Source organism: Lissotriton vulgaris, chromosome 5, assembly GCF_964263255.1.
Source record: "Lissotriton vulgaris chromosome 5, aLisVul1.2, whole genome shotgun sequence".
Taxonomy (NCBI): domain Eukaryota; kingdom Metazoa; phylum Chordata; class Amphibia; order Caudata; family Salamandridae; genus Lissotriton; species Lissotriton vulgaris.
In genome coordinates, this window is record NC_141693.1 from 1,252,913,737 (window position 1) to 1,252,935,326 (window position 21,590).

Here is a 21,590-nt window from a genome sequence, read left to right on the forward strand (position 1 = left end):
GCCCCTGTCTTTCGTGCAGCTGCTTCAGCTAATTGGAGTGCATTGTAAATGAACTAATTCTCACAAGCTTTTACACATTTCCACATGCAACTTATACACACAACCATACGTATAGACTAGAATGCTTTTATTTGAATCGCTTTCTACACCCACATTGCAGCCGTGAAATGTGATCTGTTGCCCGTTTTTTAGAAGCTGTTTTGAGCAGCCACGCTCTAAGATGACTATGTCCTGCTAGGGAGAGCCACATTTATTGAAGTCAATGCAGACTAACCATCGAACTTTTATCTATTGTAAAGTATTAAATTGCTGCACTTTCAGCATGCTTGTAACTCATTCTATTGCGTTTTTACTTTACTTTTTTGTTCAGAAAAGGCTTCTATTAGAAAATGTTAACTAAAAGTTGCAACAGGCCACACTTGCTTTGTTGACAGTGTTCGATAGAGGAGTATTCCAAGTCCATCCACTAACCCACTGTAGCAATTGCTTTACATGTTTCAAATACTTTTTACACTTGAAACGGCTGATTTTATGACTCCCTATGCGCTCGGTAAAAATGAATGAAAATATGCAAACCGCTTAACAGAATTGCTAAAGCATGATTAATAAATGTTTAATCCATTCTATTTATTGGCCTGTTCGCTGCTATGTGTAAGGAAAACAATCAAAATACAACAGAACCTGAGGCTTTGCTAATGCTGGTTTCTTTTAAAAGAGGAGTGTTCAAAATAAGCAACAGTAAACTGGCTGGGATTTATATTTTAAAGTACTGGGCTAAAAATTAATTGCAAAGCACAAACTTAGTTTTAGTTTTGATGCCAAATAAAAAAGGAAACCATACTTTTACCTGAAAGAATTAATTTAAAAAAGATTCTTATGCCCGTATATTACTTTCTGTTCAGAGCAAGATCATGTGCCATGGTCACACCTGGATTCAAATGTAGCACTGAATTTCCCGAAAAACGTACAGATGCCATTACATTTATACTATTTTTAATTTTTTTTTTTTAACAAGACATGTTCTTCAAAAAGGTATGTCTAATCGAAGAGACCAAATCCCATATCTTCATCAGACTCCTCGGATTCCTCCTTCTTCTCTTCCTCTTTCTTTTCGGCTGCAACAAATAAAATCGAGGAATTAAGTTAAGCTCCAATTCGTACACTACTAAAACAAGGTCATGTTATTTCAAATTAAGGGTGATTGGCATCAAGATCTGCAATACACAAAGAGCTCCACAGGAGTTGACAGAAATTTGATATTCTGATGGCAGTGTACTACTTTCTTGGTTAGTGCTTCAAATTGTTAATCTCTTTCTTGTGAGACAATGTATGTGAGATTCTAGTCGGCATTGGTAATCGTGGATTTTAGAAGCAAGTGTTCTTCCTGGTCTCGTCTTTGTCTCTTTATGGATTTCAGATTGTGCCACCCTCTTTAAGCTCCGATGTATCCAATACAATCGACAGTCTCATCTTCTTAAGGTCAGAATCGTAATTATTGGACTGCGTTCTCAATTCTAGGGGATAAACAAGCTATGTACAAGATTCCCAGACCACCTAGGAGTAAGTAACTTTCCAACCAAGTTTATAACACGTTCCATATGGCAAGGAATAGGAGAGGTGCTGAATATAAAGTCCAGGTACTCTCGATTCCACCTAATGTCTCTTTCAGCCACCACCGGAAGCTCTCTGTCTCTTTATCTCACTCTTGCAGGTTCTTTTTCATTCCTACTTTCTCCCTTAGTCACTGTTTTGCTGTCTCGCTATCATTTTCTTTCCCCCTTTTGCACTTTTCTCTGATGGAAGAAATATTAGTGCTGGTATCCAAAAAGAAGTATGCAGCTCAGTGCTCTGATAGTTCACCATTCGTCTGTGTACAGAACAGAAAGGAACTTGCTAGACACTGGATTGAGAAGGGGTTCTTGTTTTTTTCCCCCAGGATATCAAGCTTGGTGTAAGGGTCTAAGCTCTCAATGGCGAAACTCTGACACTAGATAAAACAAGCACTGGCGTTGCCAATAGGTCTCGCAGTAGGAAAGTTGGAGCTATTGGTTTTGTAATGACAAAGCCCTTTATGTTTTTAAAATGAAAAAAAAAATAAAAGGCATTGTTATTTGCAATTGTAATGGTTGCAACTTTCCTACTGCGAGACCTATTGGCAACGTGAGTGGCGTTGCGTGGGTGAGTGGGGTTGCGTGGGTGAGTGGCGTTGCGTGGGTGAGTGGGGTTGCGTGGGTGAGTGGGGTTGCGTGGGTGAGTGGGGTTGCGTGGGTGAGTGGGGTTGCGTGGGTGAGTGGGGTTGCGTGGGTGAGTGGGGTTGCGTGGGTGAGTGGGGTTGCGTGGGTGAGTGGGGTTGCGTGGGTGAGTGGGGTTGCGTGGGTGAGTGGGGTTGCGTGGATGAGTGGGGTTGCGTGGATGAGTGGGGTTGCGTGGATGAGTGGGGTTGCGTGGATGAGTGGGGTTGCGTGGATGAGTGGGGTTGCGTGGATGAGTGGGGTTGCGTGGGTGAGTGGGGTTGCGTGGGTGAGTGGGGTTGCGTGGGTGAGTGGGGTTGCGTGGGTGAGTGGGGTTGCGTGGGTGAGTGGGGTTGCGTGGGTGAGTGGGGTTGCGTGGGTGAGTGGGGTTGCGTGGGTGAGTGGGGTTGCGTGGGTGAGTGGGGTTGCGTGGGTGAGTGGGGTTGCGTGGGTGAGTGGGGTTGCGTGGGTGAGTGGGGTTGCGTGGGTGAGTGGCGTTGCGTGGGTGAGTGGCGTTGCGTGGGTGAGTGGCGTTGCGTGGGTGAGTGGCGTTGCGTGGGTGAGTGGCGTTGCGTGGGTGAGTGGCGTTGCGTGGGTGAGTGGCGTTGCGTGGGTGAGTGGCGTTGCGTGGGTGAGTGGCGTTGCGTGAGTGGCGTTGCGTGAGTGGCGTTGCGTGGGTGATAGTGGGCTTGCGTGGGTGATTTCCCTTGTAATGAATATTTATTTTTTTAATCATGGTGAGCTGGCCACAGACATGTAGCCCCTAAGCACCGACCATACCCTTGTATATAACCCCCAGCAATATAAAACAATATTTTATCTTGTGAACCTTAGCTACACTGCAGAGGATCAAAAGCAAGGCATGTAAATATATATATATTCTTTAAAGAGAATGGCATTTTTAAACCTATCGTCTGGGGCAGACATCTCTCCCAAAGGTCAGGTAACTTATGCTATATACATATCGTATAACGGTGGAATTTTAAGTGTTGCTTTGTATTCTATTATGACAACTGCACATCCAGTGATGAAAGAACACTGGGCGCATTCCTCTCAGCGGAACACGCGCAAGAGCACACAATGAGACCTGGTCTGGTGGTCACTCAAACAGCAGATCAATCACGCGCAAGCCAGCGCACGTTATGAAGTGGAGACAAAAAACTGTGCACACCTCTGCCGGTCTACACTTGGGTGCTTCAAAGCCTCTGGGGTGAACTGCAAAACTCCACAAGAGGCACTTGGAACAAAGCAGAAATTGTGCCCCTTTCTGAGCCGAGACTCCACCGATCGATATTATGGTGTGTTTAATTAATACAAGACGACGCTCCGGCGGCGACCCCGTTATTTCCCTGATATTTTCACATATGAACAAACAGTGAAAAAATGAAGGCGGAAACAGTGGACACGACTCAGGTGGCAATCCCAAGCCCTTGTAACACATAACCATCTAAATATATGCGCACGAACCACTCCTAGAAGAAAACAAGAGTGGAAGGGTTGAGGAGAGCAAAAGTGAGCAAAGCAGAAGCTATGTGACGGAGCTGGGTTGTGTTGTTGGGACAGGCTCGGCAGTGCGGCAAGGCTGTGATTGCGTTGAGAGAGAGGGGAGGTGCTGGTGTGGGAGGGGGAGGCTGTGATTGCGTGGAGAGAGAGGGGAGGTGCTGGTGTGGGAGGGGGGAGGTGCTGGTGTGGGAGGGGGAGGCTGTGATTGCGTGGAGAGAGAGGGGAGGTGCTGGTGTGGGAGGGGGGAGGTGCTGGTGTGGGAGGGGGAGGCTGTGATTGCGTGGAGAGAGAGGGGAGGTGCTGGTGTGGGAGGAGTGCTGCTAGGGGAGGAGAAGCCTGATGCCGGATGGGGGCGGGAGAGGCTGGGCTTGCATGCGATGCGCGTGCATGTTCACGTGAACTTCATGAAAACCGCGGGGCTGAAAGCCCTTTGGTTTGAAGATGTTTTCGCCACATGAATTCTCGCTCCGCTCGATGGGCTTGCGCACATCGATAGGTCGCGAGACCTAAAAAGAGGTCTGAATGGCAAACAGTACTTCCCCATTTAATAGAAAATGAGGCCTCTGAAACACAAGACATTGAATTCCTTGAAAGTGTGCATGAGTGACAGTAATCCATGTTGCTCTCCTAAGATCAGCGAGAACTGGATGTGTCAAAGGATAAAGGAGGATTTGAATGAAAAGAAACTCTAAAGATGTTTTCCTGTCCCCTTATATCTCTTAACACAGCCTGGAGACAAAACCGGTCTTTATCTCACTCTCAGGCACATACGGCTTCTCCAAATATATTTCTCACATAAGCGAGAGATAGGAAGGCAGATGACACAAACATCACCGCAATCTAGACGAGGGGCACATGCAAAAAAATTAATAAATACATGGTTGGCGTAGAGACCGTATTAGATACCTTAACTAGACAACGAGAAATAAGCCTTTCACTTTCAGGAGAAAAGCTAGAAATAATAACCCATGGCAACGTCCTAAGAGGACAAGTCAAGTATGTAAAAGCTCAGTTTCCCCAGTCATAAGTAGACTTTGAGAAGGCTGCTTCGTTCACATAGCCTACTTCAAATAGTTGAAACGAAACTAATGGATTTGGTAGTGCAGGGTAGGTACAAGTGGCAGTTGTCACTACTGACAGCCTTGGTAAGCAAGGAACCGATATTCCCCTCATCTTTCAACTTAAAATTCCATTTTAGGATAGCATTTTCAAAACACCTAAAACGCTGCCTTTTATAGGCGAATTCTTTTTATTTATTTACAATGGTTTCAAATTTGGAAATAAGCAAATTGTGCTCCAGGGTGCCTTACATATGGGAATACTCCATTGTTTATGAATAACGCAAAGGAATCCGATGATTGAGAACATATAAGACCACATATACGACCACCTCAAAAGAAAATTAGAGACATAACTCTTGATTTGTTAACCCAGTCTCTTCCAAAAAAAATGAAGTTATTTTACTACATGGCTAATGCTCACTGCTAAAGTATCAGTCAATCGTTACGGAAGCACACTGTGTGTACAGGAACACACAAGGAGATTTATACCACAAGGCCTCGCTCTGAAATACTTGTATTGCACACAAAAAATGTTGAGGAGGCAAATAAACTAATTTGGTACGAGAACATTTTAATTGACTTGGTACTCTTGACAAAGGTTAAGAAGCTCACTCCAATTCATTGTTAGGCTTTAAAGCAGGGGAAGCATCAGGCAAAGCTACTCTGTCCAATCAAGAACAGTGACCCTTGAAATACTAGATTACATGTTCAATGCTGCAGGTGAATCATACCTCCTGGTCCTGTAGGACTTGTCGGTTGCAGTCAACACCACAGAACAAACACTAGACTATATGCCACAATAGATCGTGAATAAGAGGTTAATTGAGAAACTGGTTATATTTCTTTCTATCCAATATGGATCGTCGTGATCTCTGTGCCCATTCAATTTACATGGAACCACTTCGCACAAAAGACCAGGAAAATCTAATCGACATCTACCAGAATTTTGATGATACCCAAAATTACTAAACATTTCAGTCGTTCACAAATTAAAAACTCAAAAGATATTGATAGACAAACTCACAATTTGGATAAATGTATCTATCCCTCAAACTAAATCTGGTCAAAACAGATTTTACATACCTTTAGTTCGGACGGTCATTTAACTCCATATCATCATGGAAACTGTTTCCAGTCATCTACAAACTAGTGCCATTAGTTGTTCATCTAATTATTTAAATTGGAAGACACCAAGAATATAAAAGAATACATTATGTTGTCAAAAGAAAGCCCAGAACCGGATTCAGTGTTTGTGATCACATGGAGCGATGTTGTCCTTTAGATGAAACAACCTCCTACGGTTCAACAAGGCTTGAACAAGTCTTCTCTGTAGGAATATCTAGCACATTGGTCCCATCAGCTAAATATTTTTGATTCATCATGGGCCAGAAATGTACTACTTTAACCTGCCTTGCCAAACTATATCGCTTCAACTCTTTCGACTCAATAATATCCTCCCTTCTGCCTTCAGAGTAGTGGTATACGCCGGGTTTATCACAACGTGATGGTAGCAATGGGGATGGCTTCCCCAAAACCTCGCTGACGTCATTCAAGGCCATCACGCTGCAGCATGCTCGGTCTAAAGCGCCTGACAATCCTAAAACAGCACACTTATTTTCAGCGACCTCCACTGGCTTACACTCGAAACTCTATTTTTTTTAATGCTCTGCCTCAAATAAACAGTTATTTGCCTTGGTCTTTGCTCCTACCCGAGAAATAAACCCCGCCCTACAGGAGGACAAGGAAACACTAGAAACATACATAAAGAAAGTTCAAGTGGTTCAATGTAAAACAAAACATTTCCTTCGTAAGGTGCATGGGATTCCTAAAGCCTAGGAGTTTCAATTTCTTTATAATAGATTATAAACCACAGAATACCAGATTGCCTGTAATCACATAATATATTGCATCAGTTTCTTTTTTTCCGTGCAATTAATTCACTCACAATGCATCATTTCATCTGGCATAGCTGGATAATTAAAGTACCTTTTTGAATTACAAGTGAATTCTCGGTAAACAGAAAAAAAGCGTTAACGTGTCCCAGAAGAAAACTGACGTTCAAGTACGTACCTGGGGCTGCAGGTCCGCCAGCAGCAGCAGCACTAGCAGTAGGTGCAGCAACAGCGCCACCGGCTGGAACACAGGCTAACTTCCCGAGGCCTATGGAAAATAAGGATAACTGTAAGAAATCGCCAGATGAACATTTGTACAAAAACCTAACACTTGCCCCCATTTTCGATGGAGACCCACTAAAATGATTTGCCTTTTCTTTTATGGTATTTAATATACTCTGTGAAAGTGCACACTTAAGCGTACATGCCAACTTCCCCTGTTCAATTTCTAGTCATACACACGATCTAGGTAGGACTGCTCTCACTCAGTCTAGAACTATATATACTGGAGGGAAACACACCAAAGTTACGAACACTTGCACGTAGACTCGTGAAACGAGCATCATACCCAAGACAAGCATTTGCAATGCAATAGGTCCCGCATTAGAAAAATATGAGCTATTGGTATTGTAAATAACACATTATTTGTTTATGTGTTGGTTTTGAAAATAGCTAAATTAATAGCTTTGTCATTTACAATGCCAATAGTTTTAACTTTCGCAAATGTGAAACCTATAGCATTTGTAACGCAATATGTGTTGTATTCACGTGACTTAGATGTATTGATATTACAAACAAAAATGGCTTTTATTTTTTGAAAATAATAAATAAAAGCTATAGTAATTTATAATGGCAATAGCTTAAACTTTTGTAAATAACTTTTGTGAAGATTATGTTTAGTGTATTTTATTGTGACCAAAATCCAAGAACAGAAGTGAAATATTAACATCTTTTCGTGAGATTTGTAATGAAGCTTGAAACATTGAGAGACATATTTCAACCAGTTGTTGAATGGTTGCACAGATTGATGATGTGGTGGCGATAGGGTGAGGGCGACAGATAAGGTGAGGGCGACAGTTAGATAGACTGAGGGTGGCGGTGGCGATGGACGTGGCGATGGACGTGGCGATGGACGTGGCGATGGACGTGGCGATGGACGTGGCGATGGACGTGGCGATGGACGTGGCGATGGACGTGGCGATGGACGTGGCGATGGACGTGGCGATGGACGTGGCGATGGACGTGGCGATGGACGTGGCGATGGACGTGGCGATGGACGTGGCGATGGACGTGGCGATGGACGTGGCGATGGACGTGGCGATGGACGTGGCGATGGACGTGGCGATGGACGTGGCGATGGACGTGGCGATGGACGTGGCGATGGACGTGGCGATGGACGTGGCGGTGGCGATGGACGTGGCGGTGGCGATGGACGTGGCGGTGGCGATGGACGTGGCGGTGGCGATGGACGTGGCGATGGACGTGGCGATGGACGTGGCGGTGGCGATGGACGTGGCGGTGGCGATGGACGTGGCGATGGACGTGGCGGTGGACGTGGCGGTGGCGATGGACGTGGCGGTGGCGATGGACGTGGCGGTGGCGATGGACGTGGCGGTGGCGATGGACGTGGCGGTGGCGATGGACGTGGCGGTGGCGATGGACGTGGCGGTGGCGATGGACGTGGCGATGGACGTGGCGGTGGCGATGGACGTGGCGGTGGCGATGGACGTGGCGGTGGCGATGGACGTGGCGGTGGCGATGGACGTGGCGGTGGCGATGGACGTGGCGGTGGCGATGGACGTGGCGGTGGCGATGGACGTGGCGGTGGCGATGGACGTGGCGGTGGCGATGGACGTGGCGATGGACGTGGCGGTGGCGATGGACGTGGCGGTGGCGATGGACGTGGCGGTGGCGATGGACGTGGCGGTGGCGATGGACGTGGCGGTGGCGATGGACGTGGCGGTGGCGATGGACGTGGCGGTGGCGATGGACGTGGCGGTGGCGATGGACGTGGCGGTGGCGATGGACGTGGCGGTGGCGATGGACGTGGCGGTGGCGATGGACGTGGCGGTGGCGATGGACGTGGCGGTGGCGATGGACGTGGCGGTGGCGATGGACGTGGCGGTGGCGATGGACGTGGCGGTGGCGATGGACGTGGCGGTGGCGATGGACGTGGCGGTGGCGATGGACGTGGCGGTGGCGATGGACGTGGTGGTGGCGATGGACGTGGCGGTGGCGATGGACGTGGCGGTGGCGATGGACGTGGTGGTGGCGGTGGCGATGGACGTGGTGGTGGTGGACGTGGTGGTGGACGTGGTGGTGGACGAAGTGGTGGTGGTGATGGACGTGGTGGTGGTGGTGATGGACGTGGTGGTGGTGATGGACGTGGTGGTGGTGATGGACGTTGTGGTGGTGGTGGTGATGGACGTGGTGGTGGTGGTGGTGATGGACGTGGTGGTGGTGATGGACATGGTGGTGGTGGTGGTGATGGACGTGGTGGTGGTGATGGACGTGGTGGTGGTGGTGGACGTGGTGGACGTGGTGGTGGTGGTGGACATGGTGGTGGTGGTGGACGTGGTGGTGGTGGTGGACGTGGTGGTGGTGGTGGACGTGGTGGTGGTGGTGATGGACGCGGTGGTGGTGGTGGTGATGGACGTGGTGGTGGTGGTGGACGTGGTGGTGGTGGTGGACGTGGTGGTGGTGGTGGTGGACGTGGTGGTGGTGGTGGTCGTGGTGGTGGTGATGGACGTGGTGGTGGTGATGGACGTGGTGGTGGTGGTGGTGGCGATGGACGTGGTGGCGATGGACGTGGTGGCGATGGACGTGGTGGTGGTGGTGATGAACGTGGTGGTGGTGGTGATGAACGTGGTGGTGGTGGTGATGATGAACGTGGTGGTGGTGGTGATGAACGTGGTGGTGGTGGTGATGAACGTGGTGGTGGTGGTGATGATGAACGTGGTGGTGGTGGTGAACGTGGTGGTGGTGGTGGTGAACGTGGTGGTGGTGATGGATGTGGTGGTGGTGGTGATGGACGTGGTGGTGGTGGTGATGGACGTGGTGGTGATGGACGGGGGGTGGTGGTGATGGACGTGGTGGTGATGGAGGTGGTGGTGGTGGTGATGGAGGTGGTGGTGGTGGTGGTGATGGACGTGGTGGTGGTGGTGGTGGTGATGGACGTGGTGGTGGTGGTGATGGACGTGGTGGTGATGGACGTGGTGGACGTGGTGGTGGACGTGGTGGTGGTGATGGACGTGGTGGTGGTGATGATGGACGTGGTGGTGGTGATGATGGACGTGGTGGTGGTGATGATGGACGTGGTGGTGGTGATGATGGACGTGGTGGTGGTGATGATGGACGTGGTGGTGGTGATGATGGACGTGGTGGTGATGATGGACGTGGTGGTGGTGATGGACGTGGTGGTGGTGATGGACGTGATGGTGCTGGTGGACGTGGTGGTAAATAATTAAATGAATAGGCGATGTACACAAAGAATGTTTCAAACTGAATCCCTGCGTTCTGTTCTTAGACATCTAACCATATTGTGCCTTCCAAAACGATTCTGCTAGCAGGAAGGCTCAGTGTGTTAAATGAAATGCTCACTGCTGAGCAGTGGAGCCATCCCGAAACATAATTTTGATTCTGGACTGCAAGCCTGTGAAAGGGGAGGCGAAGAGGGGAATATGGGGAGAGAAAGATATCAGAGGAGAAAATATGAGAGGGGAGTTAATGAGACCTGGACCGAAAAGGATTAAAGAGAGTTTGAGCTAATGGAATTGCTAAATATTGCAACTAAAGTCTATAAATTGTAGGCCAAAAAAAATGTGTATTTTTTTGCAGCAATGGTGTCATGCTGCGCTTTAGATGAATATGTTTTAAAGTAAAGTGTGCCATACTGCAATTGCTACACTAGTTTATTGTGGATGCGTTAACAATTGATGTGTGCACTGATGGCTGGTGGTGTGTGTGCTTGTAGAAATTCTGCACTGATGGCTAGTGTGTGCTTTGTGCAAGTGTGCACTGCCGGCTGGTGGTGTGTGTGTGTGTGTGTGTGTGCCTGGTGAAAGCGTGCACTGACGTCTGGTGGTATGTGCCTGGTGGAAGTGTGCACTGACGGCTGGTGGTGTTTGTGCCCGGTGAAAGAGTGCACTGACGACTGATGGTAAGTGTGCACTGACGGTCTGGTTGTGTGTGCCTGATGAAAGTGAGCACTGGCGGTCTGGTTATGTGTGCCCGATGAAAGCGTGCAATGACAGCTGGTGGTGTGTGTGTGTGCCTGGTGAAAGTGTGCACTGACAGCTGGTGGTGTGTGTGCCCGGTGAAAGCGTGCAATGACAGCTGGTGGTGTGTATGTGCCTGGTGAAAGCGTGCACTGACGGCTGGTGGCGTGTATGTGCCTGGTGAAAGCGTGTACTGACGGCTGCTGACGGCTGGTGGTGTGTATGTGCCTGGTGAAAGCATGCACTGACGGCTGGTGGTGTGTATGTGCCTGGTGAAAGCACGCACTGACGGCTGGTGGTGTTTGTGCCCGGTGAAAGCGTGCACTGATGGCTGGTGGTGTGTGTGTGCCTGGTGAAAGTGTGCACTGACGGCTGGTGGTGTGTGTGCCCGGTGAAAGCGTGCACTGACAGCTGGTGGTGTGTATGTGCCTGGTGAAAGTGTGCACTGACGGCTGGTTGTGTGTGCCTGGTGAAAGCGTGCACTGACAGCTGGAGGTGTGTGTGCACGGTGAAAGCGTGCACTGACAGCTGGTGGTGTGTATGTGCCTGGTGAAAGCGTGCACTGACGGCTGGTGGCATGTATGTGCCTGGTGAAAGTGTGCACTGACGGTCTGGTTGTGTGTGCCTGATGAAAGTGTGCACCGACGGCTGGTTGTGTGTGCCTGGTGAAAGCGTGCACTGACAGCTGGAGGTGTTTGTGCCCGGTGAAAGGATGCACTGACAGCTGGTGATGTTTGTGCCCGGTGAAAGCGTGCACTGACGGCTGGTGGTGTGTATGTGCCTGGTGAAAGCGTGCACTGACAGTGTGGTTGTGTGTGTGTGTGTGTGTGTGTGTGTGTGTGGTTGTGGGTGTGGTTGTGGCTGTGTGTGTGTGCGGTTTTGTGTGTGTATGCGGTTTTGTGTGTGTGTGTGGTTTTGTGTGTGTGTGTGTTTTTTTTGTGTGTGTGTGGTTTTTTGTGTGTGTGTGGTTTTGTTTGTGTGTGTGTGTGTGTGTGTGTGTGGTTTGTTGTGTGTGTGTGTGGTGGTGTGTGTGTGGTGTTGAGTATGGTGGTGTGTGTGTGTTTGTGATTGCCCATGCACTACACCATTGCATACTGGATAAACCGAGGTATGTTTCCATAAAATGCTTCTCAGCAAGTAACCCTGGAACACACTGCACACAAACTGTGGGCCGTTGCCACTGAGTAGAGATTTGAAAATATATTCCAGCGTGAGAACCTCACCTATCAATTTTAAAATCAAATTGACTTTCTCTATCACACACACACTTATCATTTGGTAAACAAGTCATACAATACAACAATGTTTTGATCAACACCCTGCCGATCTTGTTTTGGTCCAAGCATAAAAAGCTAGCACTTCCCATGGCTCATCCACAAACAAAAAGACATTAGCCTACAATTTATCAAAGTCTTATTCGCATTTGAGCATGCCACACATTCACGCTTAAACCTCGCCATCTCAATATCAATTCCTGGCTACCAATGAACTTGCACTCTTTTCTTACACTTGCTGATCCCATTTGCCCTTCGTGACACTACTCTAGAACCTTGTACTGGAGTTTTGAAGGGGAAATGACTAAGCCTGGACGTGGTGGTGGTGGTGGTGGCGATGGACGTGGTGGCGATGGACGTGGTGGCGATGGACGTGGTGGCGATGGACGTGGTGGTGGTGATGAACGTGGTGGTGGTGGTGATGAACGTGGTGGTGGTGGTGATGAACGTGGTGGTGGTGGTGGTGAACGTGGTGGTGGTGATGGATGTGGTGGTGGTGGTGATGGACGTGGTGGTGGTGGTGATGGACGTGGTGGTGGTGGTGATGGACGGGGGGTGGTGGTGATGGACGTGGTGGTGATGGAGGTGGTGGTGGTGGTGATGGAGGTGGTGGTGATGGAGGTGGTGGTGATGGAGGTGGTGGTGATGGAGGTGGTGGTGATGGAGGTGGTGGTGATGGAGGTGGTGGTGGTGGTGATGGAGGTGGTGGTGGTGGTGGTGGTGATGGAGGTGGTGGTGGTGGTGATGGACGTGGTGGTGGTGGTGATGGACGTGGTGGTGGTGGTGATGGACGTGGTGGTGATGGACGTGGTGGACGTGGTGGTGGACGTGGTGGTGGTGATGGACGTGGTGGTGGTGATGATGGACGTGGTGGTGGTGATGATGGACGTGGTGGTGGTGATGATGGACGTGGTGGTGGTGATGATGGACGTGGTGGTGGTGATGATGGACGTGGTGGTGGTGATGATGGACGTGGTGGTGGTGATGATGGACGTGGTGGTGGTGATGATGGACGTGGTGGTGGTGATGATGGACGTGGTGGTGGTGATGGACGTGATGGTGGTGATGGACGTGGTGGTGGTGATGGACGTGGTGGTGGTGATGGACGTGATGGTGCTGGTGGACGTGGTGGTAAATAATTAAATGAATAGGCGATGTACACAAAGAATGTTTCAAACTGAATCCCTGCGTTCTGTTCTTAGACATCTAACCATATTGTGCCTTCCAAAACGATTCTGCTAGCAGGAAGGCTCAGTGTGTTAAATGAAATGCTCACTGCTGAGCAGTGGAGCCATCCCGAAACATAATTTTGATTCTGGACTGCAAGCCTGTGAAAGGGGAGGCGAAGAGGGGAATATGGGGAGAGAAAGATATCAGAGGAGAAAATATGAGAGGGGAGTTAATGAGACCTGGACCGAAAAGGATTAAAGAGAGTTTGAGCTAATGGAATTGCTAAATATTGCAACTAAAGTCTATAAATTGTAGGCCAAAAAAAATGTGTATTTTTTTGCAGCAATGGTGTCATGCTGCGCTTTAGATGAATATGTTTTAAAGTAAAGTGTGCCATACTGCAATTGCTACACTAGTTTATTGTGGATGCGTTAACAATTGATGTGTGCACTGATGGCTGGTGGTGTGTGTGCTTGTAGAAATTCTGCACTGATGGCTAGTGTGTGCTTTGTGCAAGTGTGCACTGCCGGCTGGTGGTGTGTGTGTGTGTGTGTGCCTGGTGAAAGCGTGCACTGACGTCTGGTGGTATGTGCCTGGTGGAAGTGTGCACTGACGGCTGGTGGTGTTTGTGCCCGGTGAAAGAGTGCACTGACGACTGATGGTAAGTGTGCACTGACGGTCTGGTTGTGTGTGCCTGATGAAAGTGAGCACTGGCGGTCTGGTTATGTGTGCCTGATGAAAGTGAGCACTGGCGGTCTGGTTATGTGTGCCTGATGAAAGTGAGCACTGGCGGTCTGGTTATGTGTGCCTGATGAAAGTGAGCACTGGCGGTCTGGTTATGTGTGCCTGATGAAAGTGAGCACTGGCGGTCTGGTTATGTGTGCCTGATGAAAGTGAGCACTGGCGGTCTGGTTATGTGTGCCCGATGAAAGCGTGCAATGACAGCTGGTGGTGTGTGTGTGTGCCTGGTGAAAGTGTGCACTGACAGCTGGTGGTGTGTGTGCCCGGTGAAAGCGTGCAATGACAGCTGGTGGTGTGTATGTGCCTGGTGAAAGCGTGCACTGACGGCTGGTGGCGTGTATGTGCCTGGTGAAAGCGTGTACTGACGGCTGCTGACGGCTGGTGGTGTGTATGTGCCTGGTGAAAGCATGCACTGACGGCTGGTGGTGTGTATGTGCCTGGTGAAAGCACGCACTGACGGCTGGTGGTGTTTGTGCCCGGTGAAAGCGTGCACTGATGGCTGGTGGTGTGTGTGTGTGTGCCTGGTGAAAGTGTGCACTGACGGCTGGTGGTGTGTGTGCCCGGTGAAAGCGTGCACTGACAGCTGGTGGTGTGTATGTGCCTGGTGAAAGTGTGCACTGACGGTCTGGTTGTGTGTGCCTGATGAAAGTGTGCACTGACGGCTGGTTGTGTGTGCCTGGTGAAAGCGTGCACTGACAGCTGGAGGTGTGTGTGCACGGTGAAAGCGTGCACTGACGGCTGGTGGCATGTATGTGCCTGGTGAAAGTGTGCACTGACGGTCTGGTTGTGTGTGCCTGATGAAAGTGTGCACTGACGGCTGGTTGTGTGTGCCTGGTGAAAGCGTGCACTGACAGCTGGAGGTGTTTGTGCCCGGTGAAAGGATGCACTGACAGCTGGTGATGTTTGTGCCCGGTGAAAGCGTGCACTGACGGCTGGTGGTGTGTATGTGCCTGGTGAAAGCGTGCACTGACAGTGTGGTTGTGTGTGTGTGTGTGTGTGTGTGTGTGTGGTTGTGGGTGTGGTTGTGGCTGTGTGTGTGTGCGGTTTTGTGTGTGTATGCGGTTTTGTGTGTGTGTGTGGTTTTGTGTGTGTGTGTGGTTTTTTTGTGTGTGTGTGGTTTTTTGTGTGTGTGTGGTTTTGTTTGTGTGTGTGTGTGTGTGTGGTTTGTTGTGTGTGTGTGTGGTGGTGTGTGTGTGGTGTTGAGTATGGTGGTGTGTGTGTGTTTGTGATTGCCCATGCACTACACCATTGCATACTGGATAAACCGAGGTATGTTTCCATAAAATGCTTCTCAGCAAGTAACCCTGGAACACACTGCACACAAACTGTGGGCCGTTGCCACTGAGTAGAGATTTGAAAATATATTCCAGCGGGAGAACCTCACCTATCAATTTTAAAATCAAATTGACTTTCTCTATCACACACACACTTATCATTTGGTAAACAAGTCATACAATACAACAATGTTTTGATCAACACCCTGCCGATCTTGTTTTGGTCCAAGCATAAAAACACCATGAGCACCAGGAATTTATCATATTTGTGCATCCTTGGGCAAGGCTTGCCCACCCCATTCGTTTTTTACTTTTGGTTGGTTTCTATCCCAACATCCTCCCCCTACTAACATGCAGCACCCTGTGTGTAAAAGCAATTCTGCTCCGCTTCTTGCAAGCAAGAGTATTTTCTCCTCTTGCGTACTAGAAGTGTAGCCACATTTTCTATGGCTTGGCAATAAAAAAAAGTTTCCCTTGGCAAGGTTGCTAGCTAATCAGGCCCAAATGTTAATATTGGACATTCACGTTGGACAAATATAACAAAACATATGTGTATAAAAATTATACCAAATTTATTCTTTATGTTAAAACATGAGAAATGCGTAATAAAAACAAATTCACATTCTATAGGTATGTGCTGCTAAAATTATCACAGTTTTAAGTCACACAAGCGTTATAAACATAAGATACCAATCTTAAAAAAAGAGACAACATCATACAGTTAATCAATTATAAAAACACAACGAGGGGGAGAGACAAACAAAAGACAATCTAATTTGTCATTGAGACTTAGCACATCGAGTATCCAAAGTTCAAACAACCAATCCTGGGCACATTTAATTCTTGCGGTATACAGGACAAGCTTGATTGCTCGATTGGTATAATTTTTATACATATATGTTTTGTTATATTTGTCCAACGTGAATGTCCAATATTAACATTTGGGCCTGATTAGCTAGCAACCTTGCCAAGGGAAACTTTTTTACTTTACTGTTGATAAGTACCCTATTCCCCTGGTGCAGAGGGTCTCTCTCTGTTAAATTCAACATGTCTAATAATTCATCCTTGGTTGATAATTGTATGTACCACCAAATACACTGCCCACGATGGGTGCCTGCTGCCCCACCAGCTATGCATGTTCACATATGGGCTGATGGAAGGTCCTCAGTGTGGATCACTCCAAATGGGATGACAACATTGTGGTCTGGTTACAGTATATTGACGACCTCTTCATTATCTGGGGAGGGTCAAAAAAGTGCGAAGGACTTAATAACACATTGACGTGAACAATCTGAACCTAGATTTCACTGGGGAAATCAGCAAAAGTAAGATACACTTTAGATCTGGAGGTATTTGTTGCAGAAGGCAAATTAAAAACCCAACTACACAGAAAAAGTACAGACGGAATTTCACTTTTGCATGCATCCAGCTATCATCCTAGACATTTCATGGCGCATTAATTCGCGCCAAAAGAAATTGCAGTGTACCTCAACATATATAGAGCAGAATGACAAGATCCACAGATTTACACAAAGAGGATACGGCACGCAAATGATTATAACTGTAGTGGAAAAGGTTAGTCATCTAACGAGGGAAAAATTCTATTCAGCCAATGCAAAAAACCTGATACGGAGGGCATAGTCATGTTAAAACCGCATAGCGCAATCAAATCAAACTAGCTAAGGTAGCCAGGAAAAACTGCAACATAATTTGCTTGGATTCTACTATAGGGACATTGGTCCCAGAAAAGCCCTAAGTAACGTATCGTAGGGCCTGTTCAATGAGAGACAGTCTGGTGGGGAACGGTCCAGAAATAATAAGAGAAGCTAATTGGCTTACACAAACCAACGGTTTCCAGAACTGGTCAAAATGTAGCGACTGTACAGTTGGTATCAACACAAAGGAATAGCTTTCTCCTTTTTATCACACACCTATTTCTATCAAAGGCAACTACAATTGCAAAAGCGAGTTTGCTGTATGTTTTTACGTGCAGTTGTAACTCGAGATATGTCAGCAGCACTGTGTTGCAGGTTCACACACGTATACTGCAACACATGCAATCTATAAGGAACAAGGATCTAACCTATCCGGTGGCCAGCCACTGTGCCAAAATTCATCAAGGCGATGCCACACCAATGACTTCTCTCATCAGACAATACCATATAACAGAGGGGGTGACGGGGAGAAAGCATAAAGAAGACTTGAGAATACATACGTTTTGAATCTTGATTCCAAATGGTTCGAATATCGAAGATCTATATAACCTTTTTGTAGTTGGGATCTGGACATTTGTCTAATACTACCTAAACGGTCATGTTTTAGGCTCTCATTAGTAAGAACAATGCCATGCAGTAAGAAAGCAATGATGCTTTTTGAATGGAAAATGCTACTTACCAGTATGCATCTGTTATTGGCATGTAGAGCTGCAGATTTCTACACTTTGCATTACATCGCCACCTGGTGTTGGGCTTGGATGATTGCATGTTGTGGTCACCTAGGAAGAAGTCTTTGTAGTCACGAGTTAGGGAACGCCTCCTTTGAACGATAGTGCACATCGGCTACCTCCTTCGATTGTTTTTCGCCATGATGGGAAATGATGGAGTTAGTAGAGAAAAAGAAGGGATGTCCATGCGTGTATATCTAATTAAGATAAAACTGAACAGATACAGGTCCCGGGGAGGCGGGAGGACGTTTAGAAATCTGCAGCTCTACATCCCAAGAACAGATGCATACTGGTAAGTAGCATTTTCCGTTCGAGGCATATGAGCTGCCGATTCTACACTTTGCATTGATTGTGCAGCAGTGTCTCCACTAGCGGTGGTCACCTGTATCCGTTGCAGTAGTTTGAAAGAGTTTTGAGGACAGCTTGGCCTACTGCAGCTTGCTGCTTGGCTTGCACATCAACACACAGTGTTTAGTGAAGGTGTGCGCTGTAGACCATGTTGCTGCCTTGCAGATGTCTTCTAGGGGAATGTTCCCTAAGAAAGCCATAGAGGCTCTTGGTTTGCGTGTGGAGTGCGCTCTAGGAGAAACTTTTAATGTGCGTTTTGCTTTGTGATAGCATATTTGTATACATTTAACAATCCACCTTGCAATTCCTGATTTAGAAATGGGGTTGCCTGTATGTGGTGGAGAGAAAGCTACAAATAGTTGCTTTGTTTTGCGAAAGGATTCGGTCATATCGATGTAATGGAGAAGAACTCTTGACATCTAGTGTGTGTAGAGCTCTCTCTGCTACAGAGTCTGGGTTTTGAAAAAACACTGGTAACTCTACAGATTGGTTTTAGATGAAAAGACTTCAGGAAGGAATTTAGGATTAGTCCTTAGAACCACTTTGTTACGGTGTAATTGTAAGAATGGTTCTTGTATAGTGAAAGCTTGAATCTCACTAACTCTTCTAAGAGAGGTAATAGCAATGAGGAAAGCTGTTTTCCGTGTGAGAAATTGCAGATCACATTTGTATAAAGGTTCAAAAAGTGGGTCCCATGAGCCTGGTAAGAACAATGTTTAGGTTCCACACCGGAGAGGGTGATAACCTAGGAGGAATCATACTTTTTAATCTTTCCATAAAAGCTTTTATTGCTGGTACTCTAAACGACATAAGTGGTCTGTTTTGTAGGTATGCCGCAATGGCTGCAAGATATAATCGTATAGATTAATATGCCAGATTACATGGCTGTAAATGGAGAAGGTAACAGATAATATTTTGGATGGAAGTTTGTAAAGGATCAATTGGATTATTAGTGAAGTAAATGGGAAATCTTTTCCATTTAGCAGCATAGCAAGCTCTAGTAGTAGGTCTTCTGGCTTCTTTTATGATATCCATACAGTCTGGTGGCAGGTTAAGGTAACCAAACTTTAAGACTTCAGGAGCCAGATCACAAGATTCAGTTGACTTGGATCTGGATGCCTGATGTCTCCATGGTTCTGCGTTAGCATGGATGGTGTCAGACAGTTTTTGGTTTGGAACTAGTGAAAGTTCTAGCAGTGTGGTGAACCACGGTTGCCGTGCCCATGTGGGAGCTACCAGGATCAGTTTGAGAGACTGTTGTCTGAGCTTGCGGATCGCTAGTGGCATTAGTGGGATTGGCGGAAAAGCGTACGCAAATCTGCATGACCAGTTCATCCATATCGCATTGCCCTTGGACAACGGGTGTGGCAACCTGGCGGCGAAGGTTGGGCATTTTACGTTTTTGTGTGTGGCAAACAGGTCTATGTCTGGATGACCCCACTTGTGAAGGAATGGTTGAAGAATTTGCAGATGTATTTCCCATTCATGAATCGGTTGTGTTTGTCGACTTAACAGATTGGCTATCGGATTGTGAACTCCTGGAAGGTGTTCTGCAAGCAGATATATCTTTTGTGGATTGGCCCATCTCCAAATGTTTTGTGAAAGCTGGGACAGCTGCAGGGAATGTGTGCCTCCTTGTTTTTGTATGTAGTACATGGCTGTCACGTTGTCTGTCCGGATAAAGACCGCTTTGTTCCGCATGTCCACTTGGAAGGACTTTCGTGCTAGGAAAATTGCCAGAAACTCTAGGTGATTGATGTGAAGCACCTTTTGTTGAGCGGTCCATCTTCCCTGAGTTGTGTGATGGAGCAGATGTGCTCCCCATCCTGTCAGGCATGCATCAGTTGTCAGTAATATCTGAGAAACTGGCTTCAGGAATGGCCGCCCTTTGGAGAAGTTTTTGGTGTTCCACCACTGCAGAGAGCGATGTGTGCGGCTGTCCACCAACACCAGTTTTGTTAGTTGTCCTTGTGCCGGATTCCACTGATGTGCTAGACATTCCTACAGTGGGCGCATTTGCAGTCTTGCATATGGTACAATAAAAATGCAAGATGCCATCATGCCTATTAATTGCATGAACACTGGCTGGGAGAGATTGTTTGTTTTGAAACCTTGTAACTAAGGCTTAAATGCTCTGTACATACCACATTAAGAGCAGACCAGGTCTAAGTGGTGTGTAGCCATGACTGAGACCGTGAAACATTTAGGTGTATCTGTGGACAGATGTTGCTATATTACAGAACCTACAACATTGGGTAGGACACGTCCCATCAGACCACACTCGTGGTGGTATATCATCATGTGGGAAGTGGTGGTCACTTTCAATCTCATCCAACCATATAGTGTCGGGAATCAAAGCCAAGACTACAGCCATGATACTCATCAAAAAGTGAAGATGAAAACAATAATGATGATCATAAACAAAGGGTGCAGTGCTAGAAATGATCGTGGTGAATAAAATTAACTACCAAGACTCAGAAATTGTTCTAACTACAGTCTGGGTGTAAAAAAATTAAAAACACGCTGAGTAGTAAAGGACTGAGACTACTCAATAACGCTGTGCAGAGTGGTCGACATGTTTCAGCCTATAGGGGGGGTTCCCCGGCTTTCTTCAGGACCTATAGTATGTAATGCTACTGCAACTTACAGTGATTTGTGAACACAAAAGTAACACAAAAAGTACATATCTACCAGGAACTTGACAGTCCAATGTTCACTGGAGAGAGAGACATAAATTCTTCCTGTCAAGAAACACAAAAATATTGAATAGTAACTCAACCATCCAAGGTTACACACACACATCTGCATGAATACACAATCGCCGTATATATAGAACACACCTGCGTGAATAATTTACATTCCGCATAGCAAAAAAAGCATAGTAGCTTAATCACACAGAGGCATTTCCTCACAGTGATACTCGCCCAGCTTTGTGTGGGTGAAGACCTCACCTCACCCGGCAACCGCTCGGGAGAATGAGGCCCCGCTCTGCAGTGTAGAAATAGGACATAGTTAGCACACAACCTATACTATGCCCAGCCAAATGACTACACATAAACCCAACAGACTTGTGATAGACACCTATCTGTCCGACCAACAAACGGCGCGCGCAGAGAGATGGCCCCTGTGCCTCAACGCAGTGTAAGCCCTGATAAGCATCTCTGACTATCTGTCTTTAACACACATGATAGGACCCTTATTTATACACCATGAATTAGGGTGTGTATGGGATCTTGCCAATAAATCAATAGATCGCTATTATATGAAATAAAGGGGAGAAGCTAAATTCGAACTCCTATCAAGACTCTTTGAGTGGCTCTCTTTGAGCTACCCCCTACGTTAAGGTTCACAAGAAGCCAAACCCTGTGAGCAAGGTCTTTATAGTACAGGACCTATCTAGGCTTCTAAAAATATGGTACCTCGATGCAAACTAAAA

At 47.2% G+C, this 21,590-nt stretch overlaps 1 protein-coding gene across 1 annotated transcript in view; it reads right to left on the minus strand.

The window, feature by feature from the left end:
• Positions 1-606: 606 nt before the first annotated feature.
• The window catches only part of LOC147712419 (large ribosomal subunit protein P2-like), an 82,919-nt gene continuing 61,935 nt past the window's right edge, over positions 607-21,590 (minus strand). Inside the window, exons 4-5 of the mRNA XM_086923105.1 lie at positions 6,866-6,955; positions 607-1,115 (exon numbers count right to left, since the gene is read on the minus strand). Of these exons, the coding sequence (XP_086779231.1) occupies positions 1,039-1,115; positions 6,866-6,955 (167 nt within the window). The 3' untranslated portion in view covers positions 607-1,038. The remainder of the gene's footprint in view (positions 1,116-6,865; positions 6,956-21,590) is intronic.